We start from the raw sequence: 14,849 nt of genomic DNA on the forward strand, positions 1-14,849 counted from the left end.
CGCCCCCAGGCACATTTTCCCCCAGGCGCGTCTCATCGCAGAGCTGACCCGACCAGTAGCGGCGGGCGACCCAATTGAAATCATTATCAGGTAGTTTACAGGCACTTAAGAGCCTTTTCCCCCCTACATTTTAAATTTACCTGCATGGCCACGGGATTCACGCTGCTCCGGAAGCACGTTTATCAACCTGAGGTGGGAGTTCAGTGGTCATTTCTCCAGCTGATTACTTGACAGCATTAAATGTACAGTAAAAGCTCCCACCTGACAGATCATCACTTTCCTCAGGCAGAAGCTGTTGCTCAGTCCATTTCCAGCACCGATTCTGCAGGCTGCAAGTGTTTCCAGCAAAGACTCCATCCAGTGTCCCCTCATTGGAAGAACTCTCTCACCATTTCTGTACTTTGCCTGCCATCTATTCCATCATCACATTTATACTGTCTCACCTTGGTTCTCAGATTCGGACCACGATGAGCCCCAACACCAGCAGCACCAGGCACACCACCAACAGCAGCTGACCTTCTCTGCAATCACCTGATGCTGCACAGGACAGAGGGCATCAGCACCCGAACACATTGCTACCTGGGAGTCCAAGGATGGCCTCATCATGGCCAGATTTAGTTAACTATACACTGTACACCCATATGGCTGCCACATGATGCACCAGGTTGGCACCAACCCACACCAACATCATAAAGCATCCCTACAATGACCAAGCCATTCCTTTCACACTCACCACCATTGCGGGGGTGGGGGAAGGGGGTGGGGTACTATTATGTCTCACTATTCACTGCAACTCACTAAGCCACTTCCAAAGGTGCACACAAATCTGTTCAAGACTGGAATGTGTTGAAAATAAAGATTTTTATGTTTGACACCACATTAACAGAAACTTTACATTGTAGGAACGGAGGTTCCTAACTAAATAATTCAGCTCAACTCGATGGATTAAAAGACTTGAATTTAATAACAACGAAGTTTGCTGGATGTTACAAGGAGGAAATCAAAACACGTTCGTTCAAGATGCCAGGTAGTCGAAGACTGCTGGAAAGTTCTCTAAGCTGACATCATGACATCCCCACGTTCTTCGTGCCACTGGCGGTCACGTGATCGGTGTCATGACGTCACCACGCAGGATAAAGGCAAACACACACTGTCAAGGTAACAATCAGTTTAAAGGTGCAGTCCCTGGCTGCACGATAATACAATTAAGGGGATTATACTAAAGTACACTGAGTCTCTTGTGGCTCCTCCACAACATAAACATTGGATAAAACACCCAAATGGCTACCCTTGTGTGCTGTTAGTTGGTATGATTGCACTAGGATGAGGGTGAGTGTGAGGGGTGGCTAGTTAGATGGAGAAGTGATAATATAGATAGAGGGGAATGGGTGGAAGTGCAAGGTAAGTTGGTGTGAGTAAGGATGTGCAGGAGTAGGGTAGGGAAGGCAGAGTGATGGGGATGTGATGAGAGGCACAGCAGGATGAGGTTGAGTGTGGCTTTGTACTAACGTTTCCTGATCTAATGAGATAATTGAAACGTTGGCGGCACTGCACCCAGGGCCTCCTGACCACATCCCTGCTTGTGACCGCCACTGCAATCTGCAACCAGGCTGTTTTGGTCTCCTAGGGAGGTTTCTACTGCCCATGGGAAGGGAAGACAACGTCCCTGTGTGCCGCCTTCTGCCTCTGTGCAGTCATTGTCAGTGTTTGCAGCACTCCAATGCTGTAGTACACTGACAGCACTATGTTAGTTTAAACTTCAAATCAAATGTGGCCATGGTCCCTTTAAATATCCTGGCTGAAAACGCGTCATGAATGACATCACCAGACCCGCTCCATCTAATTGGGCTGGGTAAGGAGCAGCAGCAGCGGGGTTGCGACCCCCCACAGAGACCACCCGCACCGGACCCGCCGAGGTAGGCAAAATTCAGGCTATGAACTCTGGTTCTCTCTCCACGGATGTTGCCTGACCTGCTGGGTATTTACAGCATTTTCTCTCTTCTCAGAGGCCTTCCTTTACCATCCAAGGCCTTGCAAGTGTCCAGCAGCACTCCCTATACACTTAAAAAAAACTTTTAACATCTATTGCAGCAAACCACTACTTCAATAAAAAATTTTAAAAAGTCCAAAGCTTAAATCCAAACTTACCTGAAAGATGTGTGTGTCCCTTTAAGAGATGCCGACATCACCACTGTCGGCCTGCTTGCACGCCAGGTTTACCTGATGTGCTTAGGACCCAGCGCTGAATTCAGCACTAGGGTCGAAGTTTGGAGTGGTGATGTTAAGTCGGCGTTGCACGCCGATTGACATCAGCACGCCGCCATTTTTTTATCCAGGGCGCTGCCAGTTACCGACAGCGCAAAGGGAGGGAGGAAAATGGCGGCCGCCAAGAGACCCACCACTAGCTGGTGAAAGCGGCGGCCGCCATTTTTTCACCATTTCATGGCGCTACGGAGTGGCGGCAAGTAGATGTATTTCTAGCCCTGTGACTTTGAGCATGAGATCCTGAGTTGCTGGACTTGCTCACTGTTAGATAATTCCATTCAAATACAATGGCCCTAAATCACTCACAAGACCTCTCTAGTCAACTCTTCCATCTGCTCAATATGCACGATCTTTGCAACTGCTGATTTTATTAAAAGAGAACGCTGTACATCAGAGACTAACAGAGAAAGAGTGGAGAATTGTACTCTTGAGGAACAAGGGATTCCTCACAACTCAAATCACCTGTTAGGGAGTGTCTACTTCTTTTGGAGTATCCTGCATTTTAATTATACATTGGCTGAGATCTGCTTTCCTACGATTTCAGAGAAGTATGAGCAGCCGTATAACCTGTTGCTTCCTGCTTGTAGTGCCTTCAAATTAATATTGATGTAAAACTCTATCAGACACTTTTCAGATCCTGGAGTTAAGTTGAGAAATTGTATTGGTTCCTATAACTGCTGGATTCTGGCTGATGCACAGAATAGCATACATTACTACTGTTAGCTGGAAGTAAAATGTACTCACATAGCACATGCTTAACTTCAAATAAATTCCATTACATTTCCTGTTCGTCTTGCAAGTTATCGAAGCATTCAGATTAATATTAAATGTCACTTTGATTTAGTGGTCATTAGTTGGAGCAATCGCAGTAAATTTGGATGAGTCTGCAGCATCCATCTACATTAAAGGGAGGCTATCTAATATGGAGGTTCAAAATATCGTATTGCCTTATAGGTTTGAAGGGCTTTAACCATATTTTACACAAATACAATGGCCAATTTTACCAAGACAACATTTTTTGGTGAGATAACTCATCAGCTGATCAGGGTTGATTGTTTCCATGGAAACACAGCCATAAATTTTCAAATGCAGTCCCCATGGTCTTGTTCTTCCTGTGCTTGCCTTGTCCAAATTGCACAAATAGGGAATTATCATGGTTGGACAGAAACACAGACGCACAGCGACACCGATTATTTTTGCTTCTGTATGGGTGGCTGGGGAGAAATAAACTCTGACATGGTCATGATTGGGGATATTTTATATCTGGGAGAGAGTGCTCCATTTATAGAAAGCTAAGAAAGCCCAGCCTTTGGAGGCAATTATCTGGATCAGCGATCCAATTTGTTTAGAAAAAAACCTTTAGAAAATTACGCAGTGAAAACCATGCTATCATTTCTGTATGGGAAAAGGTGAAACGACGAACGATTTCCCTACAAACCACCTCCTGTCATATAGCGCATGAACAACTAAGTCACAAGTATATTACTTCAGTCAGGTCATGCGTTGTAAAATGTAATAATACTATTTATATTACTGTGGGCCTATAATGCTAAAATCATTAAAATTTATATTCATGTCCATGATTTCTCCATTTACAGTCTAGGTTAAGTAATCTATTACATTTGCATTATCCTTCGCTGATATTTAGAATGCAATTACACAGCAAACCAGCTTCTGATTGGACTCCACCTGGAGTACTGTGCGCCCCACTGACCACTATACCATGGGAACACCACCACCTGCAAGTTCCCCTCCAAGTCACACACCATCCTGACTTGGAAGTATATCGCCGTTCCTTCATCGTCGCTGGGTCAAAATCCTGGAACACCCTCCCTAACAGCACTGTGGGAGTACCTTCACCACACGGACTGCAGCGGTTCAAGAAGACGGCTCACCACCACCTTCTCAAGGGCAATTAGGGATGGGCAACAAATGCTGGCCTTGCCAGCCATGGGAATGTATAATAAAAAAGGAAGGAAAAATCGGACGTGGTGTATAACGGGCTGCCAATTCGATATTGCCCACTTTACACCATCACCCAAAGTTAGAATTACCCCCCTTTAGGTCTCAGAAGCAATTATGGTCCAGCTAGCAGTCTGAGGCCAATAGTTGCAGTTGTATTCCAGCCAGGTAGAACCATGTTTCCATTGTTTGTGTTCTGCCTGCCTGGAACTCTAGAGTCCCGATTTTAACGAGAGGCGAGCATGGGGCCAGCAAAGCAAGCAGCAAGCTCACTCCGACCGGCGAGCGTGAGGTTCAGCTCATGTTAACTCTTGGGCCTCGTTACCATAGTTTAGACCCGAACTCGACGGGAATGGCGTGGAGTGGGCAGGTGGGAATGGAACTAGCGCACGGCAAGAGGCCACTGCCGGGGGAAGCACAGGAACAGTCCACAGCAGTCAGGTAAGCAGTGGGAGTGGGCAGTCGCGGTCGGTGGAATGGGGGGAAGCCCAGCGCAGTGAAGGTCCTGGTTCTCTTGTGTTTCTGCTTCTCCTTGGTGCCAGGGTTCCCCGGCAAGGCCCGCACCCAGTGCCAATTGTGCGACTGCCGCTAAAATTTATGCTGGGGTCCGAATGACATCATCGGATCCTAACTTATGAACATTGGGACATTTTATTATGTTAAAGGTGCTATATAAATGCAAGTAGTTATATATGAGGCCCTCGCCTGCCTGCGTCAAGGACTTCAAATGCTGCCCCAAACATGCCTTTAAAAATGGCGCGGGCTGTGAGTGCGGCGCCTTTCCTGCGTCGGACCTGCCTCTATTTTAACCCCCCACAAGCCCCATTCTCATCCGGCATTTGGCAGGGAGGGTGTTTAAAATCAGGCCTCAGGAGAATGCTCTGCACAGGCCTGGTTACATGTGTGCACAGAGCTCGCTCTCAGCAGTTAGAAATGTAAATGTTTAGAAAGTGTGGGGAGGTCCCCTGAACCATCTGATCACTTTGTAAATCAGGTTTGTCACAGCGTTGGATTTACACTCCCGTGTCACACCAAACCGAAGGAATGCACAACTACTGTCTCTGGGTCTCATTCCAAAGTGAGTTGGGACCCTGACCATAGATTTAAACTGCAAATTTAGTGTTGGTGTGAAGTGGAAATGCTTTGCACAAGCGCTAAACCTGCAGTGTAAATGCACCCTAAGTTACGAAGAAAAATGAATAAAGTTGGGCTTGTTCTCATTGTAAGTGGGGACTTTGAGGTAACTTGGTAAGATTCCAAAATTATGAAGAGGATGCATGAAGTTGATGTAGATAAATTGGTTTATTCCACCTGGAATTGAATTTGAAAATTAATTCAGGCGGACTTATTTTTTCATGAATGAAAATGGAAAATACTGGAAATACTCAGCAGGCCAGGCAGCCTCTGTGGAGTGAAAACAGAGTTAATGGCCGGAATTTTCTGGGGTCCGTGCAGGCACGATTGGAGGCGGGTCAGGTGGGAAATTTGAAAAATCTTGCAGCGGGTCAGGAACCCGCCGTCATCCCACCCCCACACGCCTTTCCCTCGGGCGCGTTTGCCAGCGCGGCAACGACCCGAACAGCAGAGGCGGGCGAGCTAATTTAAATCATTATCAGGTACTTGTCAGACCCTTAAGATCTTTTTAACCCTACCTTTCAAATTTCCCTGGATGAGCACGGGAATCACGCAGCTCGGGAACCACGTCTGTCAACCTGAGGCGGAAGTTGAGTGGCCATTGATCCGGCTGATTAGTGCACAGCATGGAAAGTACAATCAAAACTCCCACCTCACAGCTGAACACTTTGCTCAGGCAGAAGCTGTTGCTGACTGCATTGCCAGCACAGATTTAGCTTTCTACAGGCTGCAAGTGTTTCCAGCAAAGTCACCATCCAGTCTCACCTCATTGTTAGAACCTATCACCTCATTGACAGTTTGCTTCTGTCATCTCTACTTGACCTGTCATTTATTCCATCAGCATGGGTGCCGTTTATACTGTCTCACCTTGGTCCTCAGAATCGGACCACGATGAACCCCAACACCAGCAACACCAACAACAACACCACCAACCTTCTCCTCAACCTCCTGATGCGGCACAGGACAGAGGGCATCAGCACAGGGCTGCACCACGCTGGAGGCGATACCCACAACACAGGGTTTACAGGCAGAGGATGAGCTTCCTCAACATGACGGAGCAGCAGTGCCAAAGGAGGCTCAGGCTATCACGCCAGGTCGTCGCAGACATTTGCAGATTGCTGGAGCAAGACCTGCAGCCCAGAGGACCTGGTGGACAGGCCTTACCAGTGGCTGTCAAAGTCACCAGTGCCCTCAACTTCTTCGCCTCAGGCTCCTTCCAGGGATCTGCAGCAGACATTTGCGGCATCTCGCAGTCGGCCGCCCACAGATACATCACACAGGTCACACAAGGACTATCCACTAAAGAGGTGGCTCATGGCACGCTTGAGGAGGCCAAGTACTGAGGTCCAGGAGAGATATAATGAAAGGCACATTTCCACCAGATGTGTCACAGAGCAGACAATAGGCATGCTGAAAATTTGCTGAAAACTTTACGCATTACACCCATATGGCTGGCACATGCTGCACCAGGTTGGCACCACCCTACAGCAACACCATAAAGCATCCCTACAATGACCAAGCCATTCCTTTCACACTGGCCACCTATGCTGGAAGTAACGTTATGTCTCACCATTCACTCCAACTCACTAAGCCACTTCCAAAGGTGCACACAAATTTGTCCATTACCGCAAAGTGGTGAAGATAAAGCTTTTTATGTGTGACATTAGAGTAACGGAAACTTTACCAAATCATTTAACAAAATACCCAAGTGGCTACCCTTGTGAATCTACTTGTGTTTCATCTTTCTCTTATGCATGCTTCTACGATGTGCTACCCCACTGTGGCTTCAGTAGAGATAGAGGCCGCCTGCTCACTTCCCTGCTGTGACTACTTAGATACTTTTGGCAGATGTCCTCAAGGTTTTGGAGCCTCTGATGGCCCCACCAAAGCGACTGTGCAGGGGCAGACTCGGCCATTGCGATCCGAGGAGCCATCTGGGGCTCCGGGTGAGGGGTTGAATACGGGGGAGAAGTGTGACCCCCCACTTCCATGTGCCCTCTCACCATCATCCCTCTCATGGGCCACGCACACTTCCCTGCTAGCAAGGAGCAGGAGAGCACCTTGTTGCACATCAGTGGGGCCATGAGGACCCACGTCTATACCGACATCCCTCCTAGACAGGAGGTCTATGAGCGTCTGCCATTTATTCTCCATAGATAGCCATCGATTCTCCATAGATAGCCATCGATTCTCCATAGAGACCATGTGCTCCTGTGAGTGGGGCATTAGCTGCTCCATGCAGGTGGCCATCATATCCAAGGAAGAGCCTACAGTCACCATCGCCTGCGACACGATGGTGCTCATGTTGGAGATGGACTCCTCCATTCTCTGGACATTTGCAAACATCGTACTTGCGAAACCTGTCAAAGCCTCCTGCACTTCTTGCTGCACCCCCAGGATCGCCCTCTTTCTGGATGGCCCCTGAGGCTCAGTGTCTGCATGCAGCTGAGCAGCAGTTGGCGAGGACTCTCCACTGCTGTCCCTGTCTCCACCATCTGCTCTTGCTCACTTGTGAGTTGTGAGACGCCAGGTGACAACACTACTTTATCTCACGTGGGACCCACCGAGGTTTGCATATCTGTGCTGGTGCTGTGTGCGCTTATGTCTGGTGACGGTGCGCCCTCAGAGGCTGGAGGCTCCTCTGAGGAGTCGTCTTCCTCTTGCTCCTCGACAGTGGGGAGGGGGCTCTTGATGGACCCATGGGAGAGTAAAGAGATGAGTTAGATATGTCATATGAAGAATGGGTACAGATACCATTATGCACATGATGACCATTCACTGGCTGCTGACATCAGTGCCAATATGAGTGACTGATGTATGCCATGTGGCTGTATGATATGTAATTCTGCCACTATGTTGCTGAGATGTCCCCCTCTCTGTCGCCCACCTCCAGCTTGTAGGGGGTTTCTCTTGCTCGTTCTGGTCTCCTGCCAGGCTTTGTGCAATAATTACCCTTGAGTGGTTCGACCCACTCTCCCCTACGGTTCTAGACCTTGGACTTAGATGCAGAGAACTGTAGTGCAGAGAAAGGACTCAATAGACCAGGTTGAATAGCACGAAATGGATGCTTTTATTTTTAAACAGTTTGAAGCATTACAAAATACATGTCATAGGCACAGATTAAAGTAACTACAATCATGCACAAATTTATGAACTTGACTCTATGGAAATGGGGAACACACGGCACGTTGTAAAAGGGGAAACACATTACGATTTAACCTTACTCCCTCCCCTAAATACCTAAACTAAGTTTCGACTTGAGGAACTCGGGATCATGCTCACCACTATCAGAATCGCAAAAGGAGGGGTTCGCAGCCTTTCTGGCACAGCTTTCCGTCGTCACGTGGATTTGGAAACTTCTGGCGCAGCTTGTTTTTCTCTCTCTCTCAGGCGATGAGGCAGTGGACACAGCCTCGATGAGCGCTCGTCATGGCTGAAATCCACCAAGTCTGTTGTGGATTTGGGTTCATGGAACAGTCCCTGCCACCAATGTGATATTGAAGAAATGGATGCACGTGTCGAGGCCTTGCCTGGCTAGGCTCGGAATGTCCTTTTTATCCGACCTGGATCGTCGGTTTTTCCCGAGGGTGTCTTCTCCTTCGGCCTGGGTCGTCGATGATCTCCCGACAACAGCACCCGGGCCACCCTCGTCGTCGTGGCCGAGCCTTGTCTGGCTGAACACCGACCACGTTGTCTTTTTCCCGAAGTTGTCCGTCTGAAGCGTCTTTATCAATTCCGAAGCTACCGAGGTGGAAGAGAGGGCAGGGCAGGCCAGGCTGATGGACTTTTCAAAATCCATATTTATACCCTTTTGGGCCAGCCTTATCTCCCGCCAGATCATAGTCCAGTCTTTGTAATATTTTGGCGGGCAGAAATCTCTGCAGGGGCGCTTTGTCTTGTAACGGGAGCCGGTGATAACTTAACTGGCCTTCCTGGCTGATAATGTCTTTTAATGTTTTTTACATTGTCACCGTGACTCGGTTCGCATATTGATCGGTCTGGAGATTTCCCTTGATGGCTGTTAAACGGTTTCTCCTTTGTACATTAAATGGGTATAAGTGTTCATGCATTGTCTGCCCATATCTTGATGGGCCCCATCCTGTTTGCCTGAAACCGTCCTGTACTTAGAATCCATTGAATATGTATGCTGTTTCCCTGAGTTTCGGTTTCCCGATACTGGCTTTCGCGGGCTTACTGTTTTCAATCCACAAGCCTGTCTGGCTTGCAGTAACAGAAATCAAATGGTCCAGAAACTGATCACGAGGCCCGGCGGCCATTTTGTATGCCCTTTTATCAAAGGTTTTTCTGTGCAAGCTTACTTTGGTCAATAAACTGTCTTATTTTATCCTGTTTTCTTGCGTGATTATTGCTGAAAATTTCGAATCTTACAAGCTGCTCGGCGACTCCAGAAACCTCCAAGGCAGCCTCCTCTGCTGATGTTAGGGTCGCCAATGATGGCGTTCCTCCTCCGGTTCTCTCCCTCTCCCTCTTATTGTGGGCTCGCTTTTCCTGCAATGAGGGAAAGAAGAGAAGGTTGAGTGAGAGTGATGGAATGAATGTAAGGAATGGATGGGTTACATCGTTAGAGGGTGACTATGATGGAGTGGGGTGCCAAAGCCAAGTGGCCTCCTTGTGTATTGTTAGTTGGTATGATTGCATTAGGATGAGGGTGAGTGTGAGAGGTGGCTGGTCAGATGGGGATGTGAGTATGTAGATAGAGAGAGAGGGATGAGTGGACATGCAAGGTATGTTGGTGTGAGTGAGGATGGGCAGCTGCAGGGTTTGGAAGGCAGAGTGATGGGGATGTGATGCACAGCAGGATGAAGTTGAGTGTGACTTTGTACTCACCTTTAGTGATCTCATGAGATCATTGAAGCGTTTCCGGCACTGCAGCCAAGTCCTCCTCACAACATCCCTGCTGTTTACCTCCTCAGCTATTTGGAGCCAGGCTCTTTTAGTCTCCTGGGGAGGTCTCTTCCGCCCATTGGGCGAGGACCTCCCTGCGTGCTCTGGCTACCTCCACAAGCATGTGGAGGAAATCATCGGAGAACCTGGGCGCAGACCTCTGTCTCAGTGCAGTCATATTTGGCACTCGTCATACCAGTTCAATTGTGCAGTGTGCTGCCTGCACACTCCTAGATGAACCTTCAAATGCAATGTGACCATGGCCCCTTTAAATATCCCAGCTGAAAACGCGTCATCGATGATGTCATCGGACCCGCACCATTTAATAGGGCCAGGTAACGCGCAGGGCGGGCTTAATTGGCCCCATTAATGCAAAGTCGATTTAAAGAGCGAGATGGAATCAATAACGGGGTCGTGACCCGCCACGGCGACCGCCCGCACTCGACCCGCCCAGGTAAACAAAATTACGACCAATGTTTCAGATCGATGACATTTCATCAGAACTGGAAGAAATTAGAGATTTAACAGTTTATAAGCAAATGCAGAGGCAAGGAAAGGGGGAGGGGAGGAGAGGAAAGAACAAAAAGGAAGGTCTGTGATAGGAAGGCAGGAGTGATTTCAGTGACAAAAGGGATGATGGTGCAAGACAAAAGGGGGCGGTAGCGGGACAAGTAAAGAAACAAAAGATGGGTCTAGAGGAGCTGTAAATGGCAACAGCAGAACCATTGCCAGCACTTGCTGTGCGAAAAAATGGGAGCAGAGGTTATGATCTGAAATTGTTGAATTCAGTATTGAGTCCGAAGGCTGTAAGGTGCCTAATCGAAAGATGGGGTGCTGTTATGGAGCTTCCGTTGAACTTCATTGGAACAGTGTAGGAGGCCGAGGACAGAGTGGGAGTGGGACAGAGAATTAAAATGACAGGCGACCGGAAGCTCAGGGTCACACTTGTGAACTGAACAGAGGTGTTCAGCAAAGCAATTGCCCAATCTGACTATTTTTTCCCCTTTTTATTTCAAGTTTCTCATCCTTTGCTGCTGAAGGTTCGAACTCCTTGCTGGGTACAGTTCCACAAGTGCCAGTACTTTGCTCAGTGGCCGCTCTTCGTGTGTGAGTGTGGACAGGAAGTGTTGGCAGGCGATTTAAACATGGGGGGGTCGGGGGAGGGCGCATCACAGCCAATCTTGCCCTCACCCAATATCCACAAGCGCACTTCCAGCATGGATCATTGGATAGCAATCAGGAAGAAGGACATTGGTTGATGTTCCACATCCCAGCCCAGGAGTGTGCAGGACGGTTGTAACACCCTTACAGCCACCTTAACTGAGATCAGCTAACTCAACACATAGCCAAGTGTGAACCTTGGGCCTTCCTGGTGTGTGTGCCTTAACTACTCACTGCCTTAACCAGCTAAGCCAGCAAGGGAGCCAAAGGCAGAAGTATTCCACATAAATGGTAATGGAATAAGTTATTATTTTGTGAAGGCCATTGAAACAAATAGTATAAATAGATTCAAGAGGCAACCAGATATGTTGCTGAGGAAAGAGGATTGAGGGATATGGTGAGATGGGAAGATAGAGTCGAGATCATCCAAAAAGGATAGAATGCTTGTTGGGCCAAGTGACCTTTGCACAAATATTCCTATGTTCATAACAAACTCACTGCAAATTATAATTAAGTGCTATTGATATTAATTCCAACATTTGAATAGCCTTTTTGGTTATAGCATCTGATTGACAGAAGACTTTTAGTGAAGGATGATCATTCGCACAAATGGATACCCTGCATGTTTACCCATGTTTCACATCTTCTATCCTAATATCTATTACCATATATTTTCCATATGAAATTCCATCTGTTTTTTTAACCATTCCTTTGATTACTGTCTCCCTTCTACTTGTCATTCGACAACATCATCAGCAAATGTTAAGATACAAATGATACCTCTTCTATACTGTTTATGGATAGTGCAAATAGGTAACCCAGAACAGAGCTTGGACTAGCTCATTGAAGGATACAACTCACAACTTTAACTGATATATGTTATGATCTTATGAAGCATTTTTACAATGATTACAAATACTTGCAAGTCATGTTATGAATAAACCACTGAAACATGAGAAAATTATATACAATAAAAAAAATGAAGATTAAAAATTGCAAAGCAACTGAAGGAATTGAAATGTATTTTGGCACGAACATAATTGCAGATTCCATATTGAGTTTCACATGAAAAGTTGAAAATGCTGTCAAAAGTTTTTTTGTTGCAGAAGTACATATTTCACTGTATTCCATTAAAATACTGCACTACAAACCCATCTATTAAATAAATTACATATTCCATTAACTAAAGTACTACTAACGTCCTTGCATTTATTACATGGATGTTACTGTTTCTACAATCTGAACTCCAGTTGTTGGGCACTTTATCAGAGTCTTACACAAGCTGTAATAAATGCTGCAGCCTATGCTTTCAATCAGACCAATATTTAACTTTAAAATCGACAGCAAAGGACCCAGATTTAGAAGAGAGGGGAAAGAGGATTATTATGTAAGGTCAAGTAATGGTAGGAACACAGAGAAACCCATTTACAAACAGCGGACAAAAAATATTAGTTTAATAACAACTGACACCTCCTTTTATTGAAAGATGCAATTTTAATGAAAATCTGAATTTCATTAAATGACCAATTAAGCCCGAGTTGTTTTTTTCTGACCACAGTTACATGATTAATGGAAGGCAATGCCATACCGAAAACACTGATTAATGTCAAAAAGTGACCTGTGACCAAAACACATGTAGGTCTAAGCAGCTTAATTAGAGCTATATTTAAATCCATCTGTCATCTGATAATGACTGAATTTTTAAAGATTATAATCCATGAAATGTATGAGGAGCTAAGCAATGAGCTGATCAATTTCATGAAATTAGATTTGAAAAGATGTGGTATAGAACTATCCTGTTGTGCTGTATTACCAGGAATGAATAGCATCATTTAGTTGACAATAATTCTCATTAGAAATTTAAATTATATATTATGACAACAAATAACATATAAATCCCCAATTAAAATTCAGTAAACTGATGTTAAAACTTGTATTTCTTACAAATCCTGGCCCTGTGTTGTATTTGATTATTCCGAACACTGCAAGGTTATAGATGTCGCTGGAGGTTACAACCTCATTTATTTTGTGGCTTGGAGGCTCTCTTCTACACTGCAGGAGAATGTCTAAAACCAGGTAATAGAAACTCCCAACAGCACTCATACAATTTTCTGGCTTATTTCTTGTGTTCATCACACCTACAGATTTTGAAATTCTGTCCTTTAAAAATCTACATGTTTGAAGGATAGATAAATAACTAATGGCTACTTTTCAAGTTCAACCTGTCTACATCGTACAAGTGAGATGTGCCCACCTGTACACTGGGGAATTTATGAAGTTCAGTAAAACCAGCACTGGTACTTTGAAGTTAACAGGTAGTCCGTCACCAGTAGAGTAATTAGAATTCAGTTAGTAGATCCCCTGCGGTGTTGCTCGTGAAGCCTTGGATCTGCTCATCCAACATGGTTTTTGGGAGGAAGGAAGGAGAACTCACAGGGGCTGGGATTCGATTGGAGCCAGAGCACTGGAGGTGGGCTTGCCTGGGGAAGACAGGTGAAGTTCCTACTAGGACGAAGGGATTGAGGAGGCGGCGAGTAAAGGTGGGATGAGTTCTGGATGGAAGTGTGTATCACTTGATTCCAATACCACAAAAGACTTGCTAAAGAAAATATGGATTGAATAGATGATCAGAGAGGATCTAACGTCATCAAAATTTTTAGTGGGAGGTTGAGAGAAGTACGCACCTGCACAGACACACGCACACACACACAATTCCTCATATAGAGCTTTCTTTAGGCACCCTTAAAAGCTACAACTACAACTCGCTGATCTACCAACTTGAATGGGATGTAGGAGAAGAAAAGAACCCCACTCACTTCACCCCAGAGCCAAGCCTCTCATTCATCACATCACTTGCCATATTGTCCATGCATGACACTTTCTCTGAGTTCGACACCAGTAAAATTCAAGGCTGTGCTTGAATGGTCAAGTTTCATTTTATTTACTCCCCCACTTTGCGAAACTAAATGGCCATGACTGATTGAGAGTTGCCCGGTTTGGTTAACAGCCCAGGAGGCCACAAAGTAGAGCGCCATCGAGTTAAAAATACACAGATTAAAAAAACATAAATGTGATCCTAAGAAAGATTTGTTTCTTAAGCTCAAAGCAATGAGGTAGAATTTCTGTGGGGGTTTCCCCAATCTCCCGCTGTAACTTTGATTTGAATATCAGTGGAAACCCTAGAGAAACAGTGTATTGACGCCATTTCTCCGGGTTTCTGCCGAGATTATGGCAGGAGATCAGGAGAACACCCCTCCACCCCATGGAAATTATTGGCAAATATGTTTTTTACAGCTGGGTCTAGATTTTCCACCTTTGCTAATTGTTGACATAACTGGAAAGGATGGATAGGGGCAGGAAAGGGCTCGCTCGGTCATTGCCCTTTGTTATGGCTGTCTGATTTCTCATTGGAAGCGGCAGGG

The 14,849-nt window shown here is 46.0% G+C and overlaps 1 protein-coding gene across 3 annotated transcripts in view; it reads left to right on the forward strand.

Moving 5' to 3' along the window:
- cpped1 (calcineurin-like phosphoesterase domain containing 1) overlaps positions 1 to 14,849 on the forward strand; it is a 273,994-nt gene that overhangs the window by 205,803 nt on the left and 53,342 nt on the right. Inside the window, exon 4 of one of the 3 annotated variants that reach the window (XM_086000762.1) lies at positions 456 to 740. The exons of the other annotated variants lie outside the window; for them this stretch is intronic. Coding sequence (XP_085856888.1) covers positions 456 to 535 — 80 coding nt within the window. The 3' untranslated portion in view covers positions 536 to 740. Of the gene's footprint in view, positions 1 to 455; positions 741 to 14,849 lie in introns of those variants that run through there. 3 annotated transcript variants of the gene reach the window in all.

This window comes from Somniosus microcephalus, chromosome 11 (assembly GCF_052327205.1).
Source record: "Somniosus microcephalus isolate GS21.2 chromosome 11, FLI_Smic_1.0, whole genome shotgun sequence".
In the NCBI taxonomy this organism is placed as follows: Eukaryota; Metazoa; Chordata; class Chondrichthyes; order Squaliformes; family Somniosidae; genus Somniosus; species Somniosus microcephalus.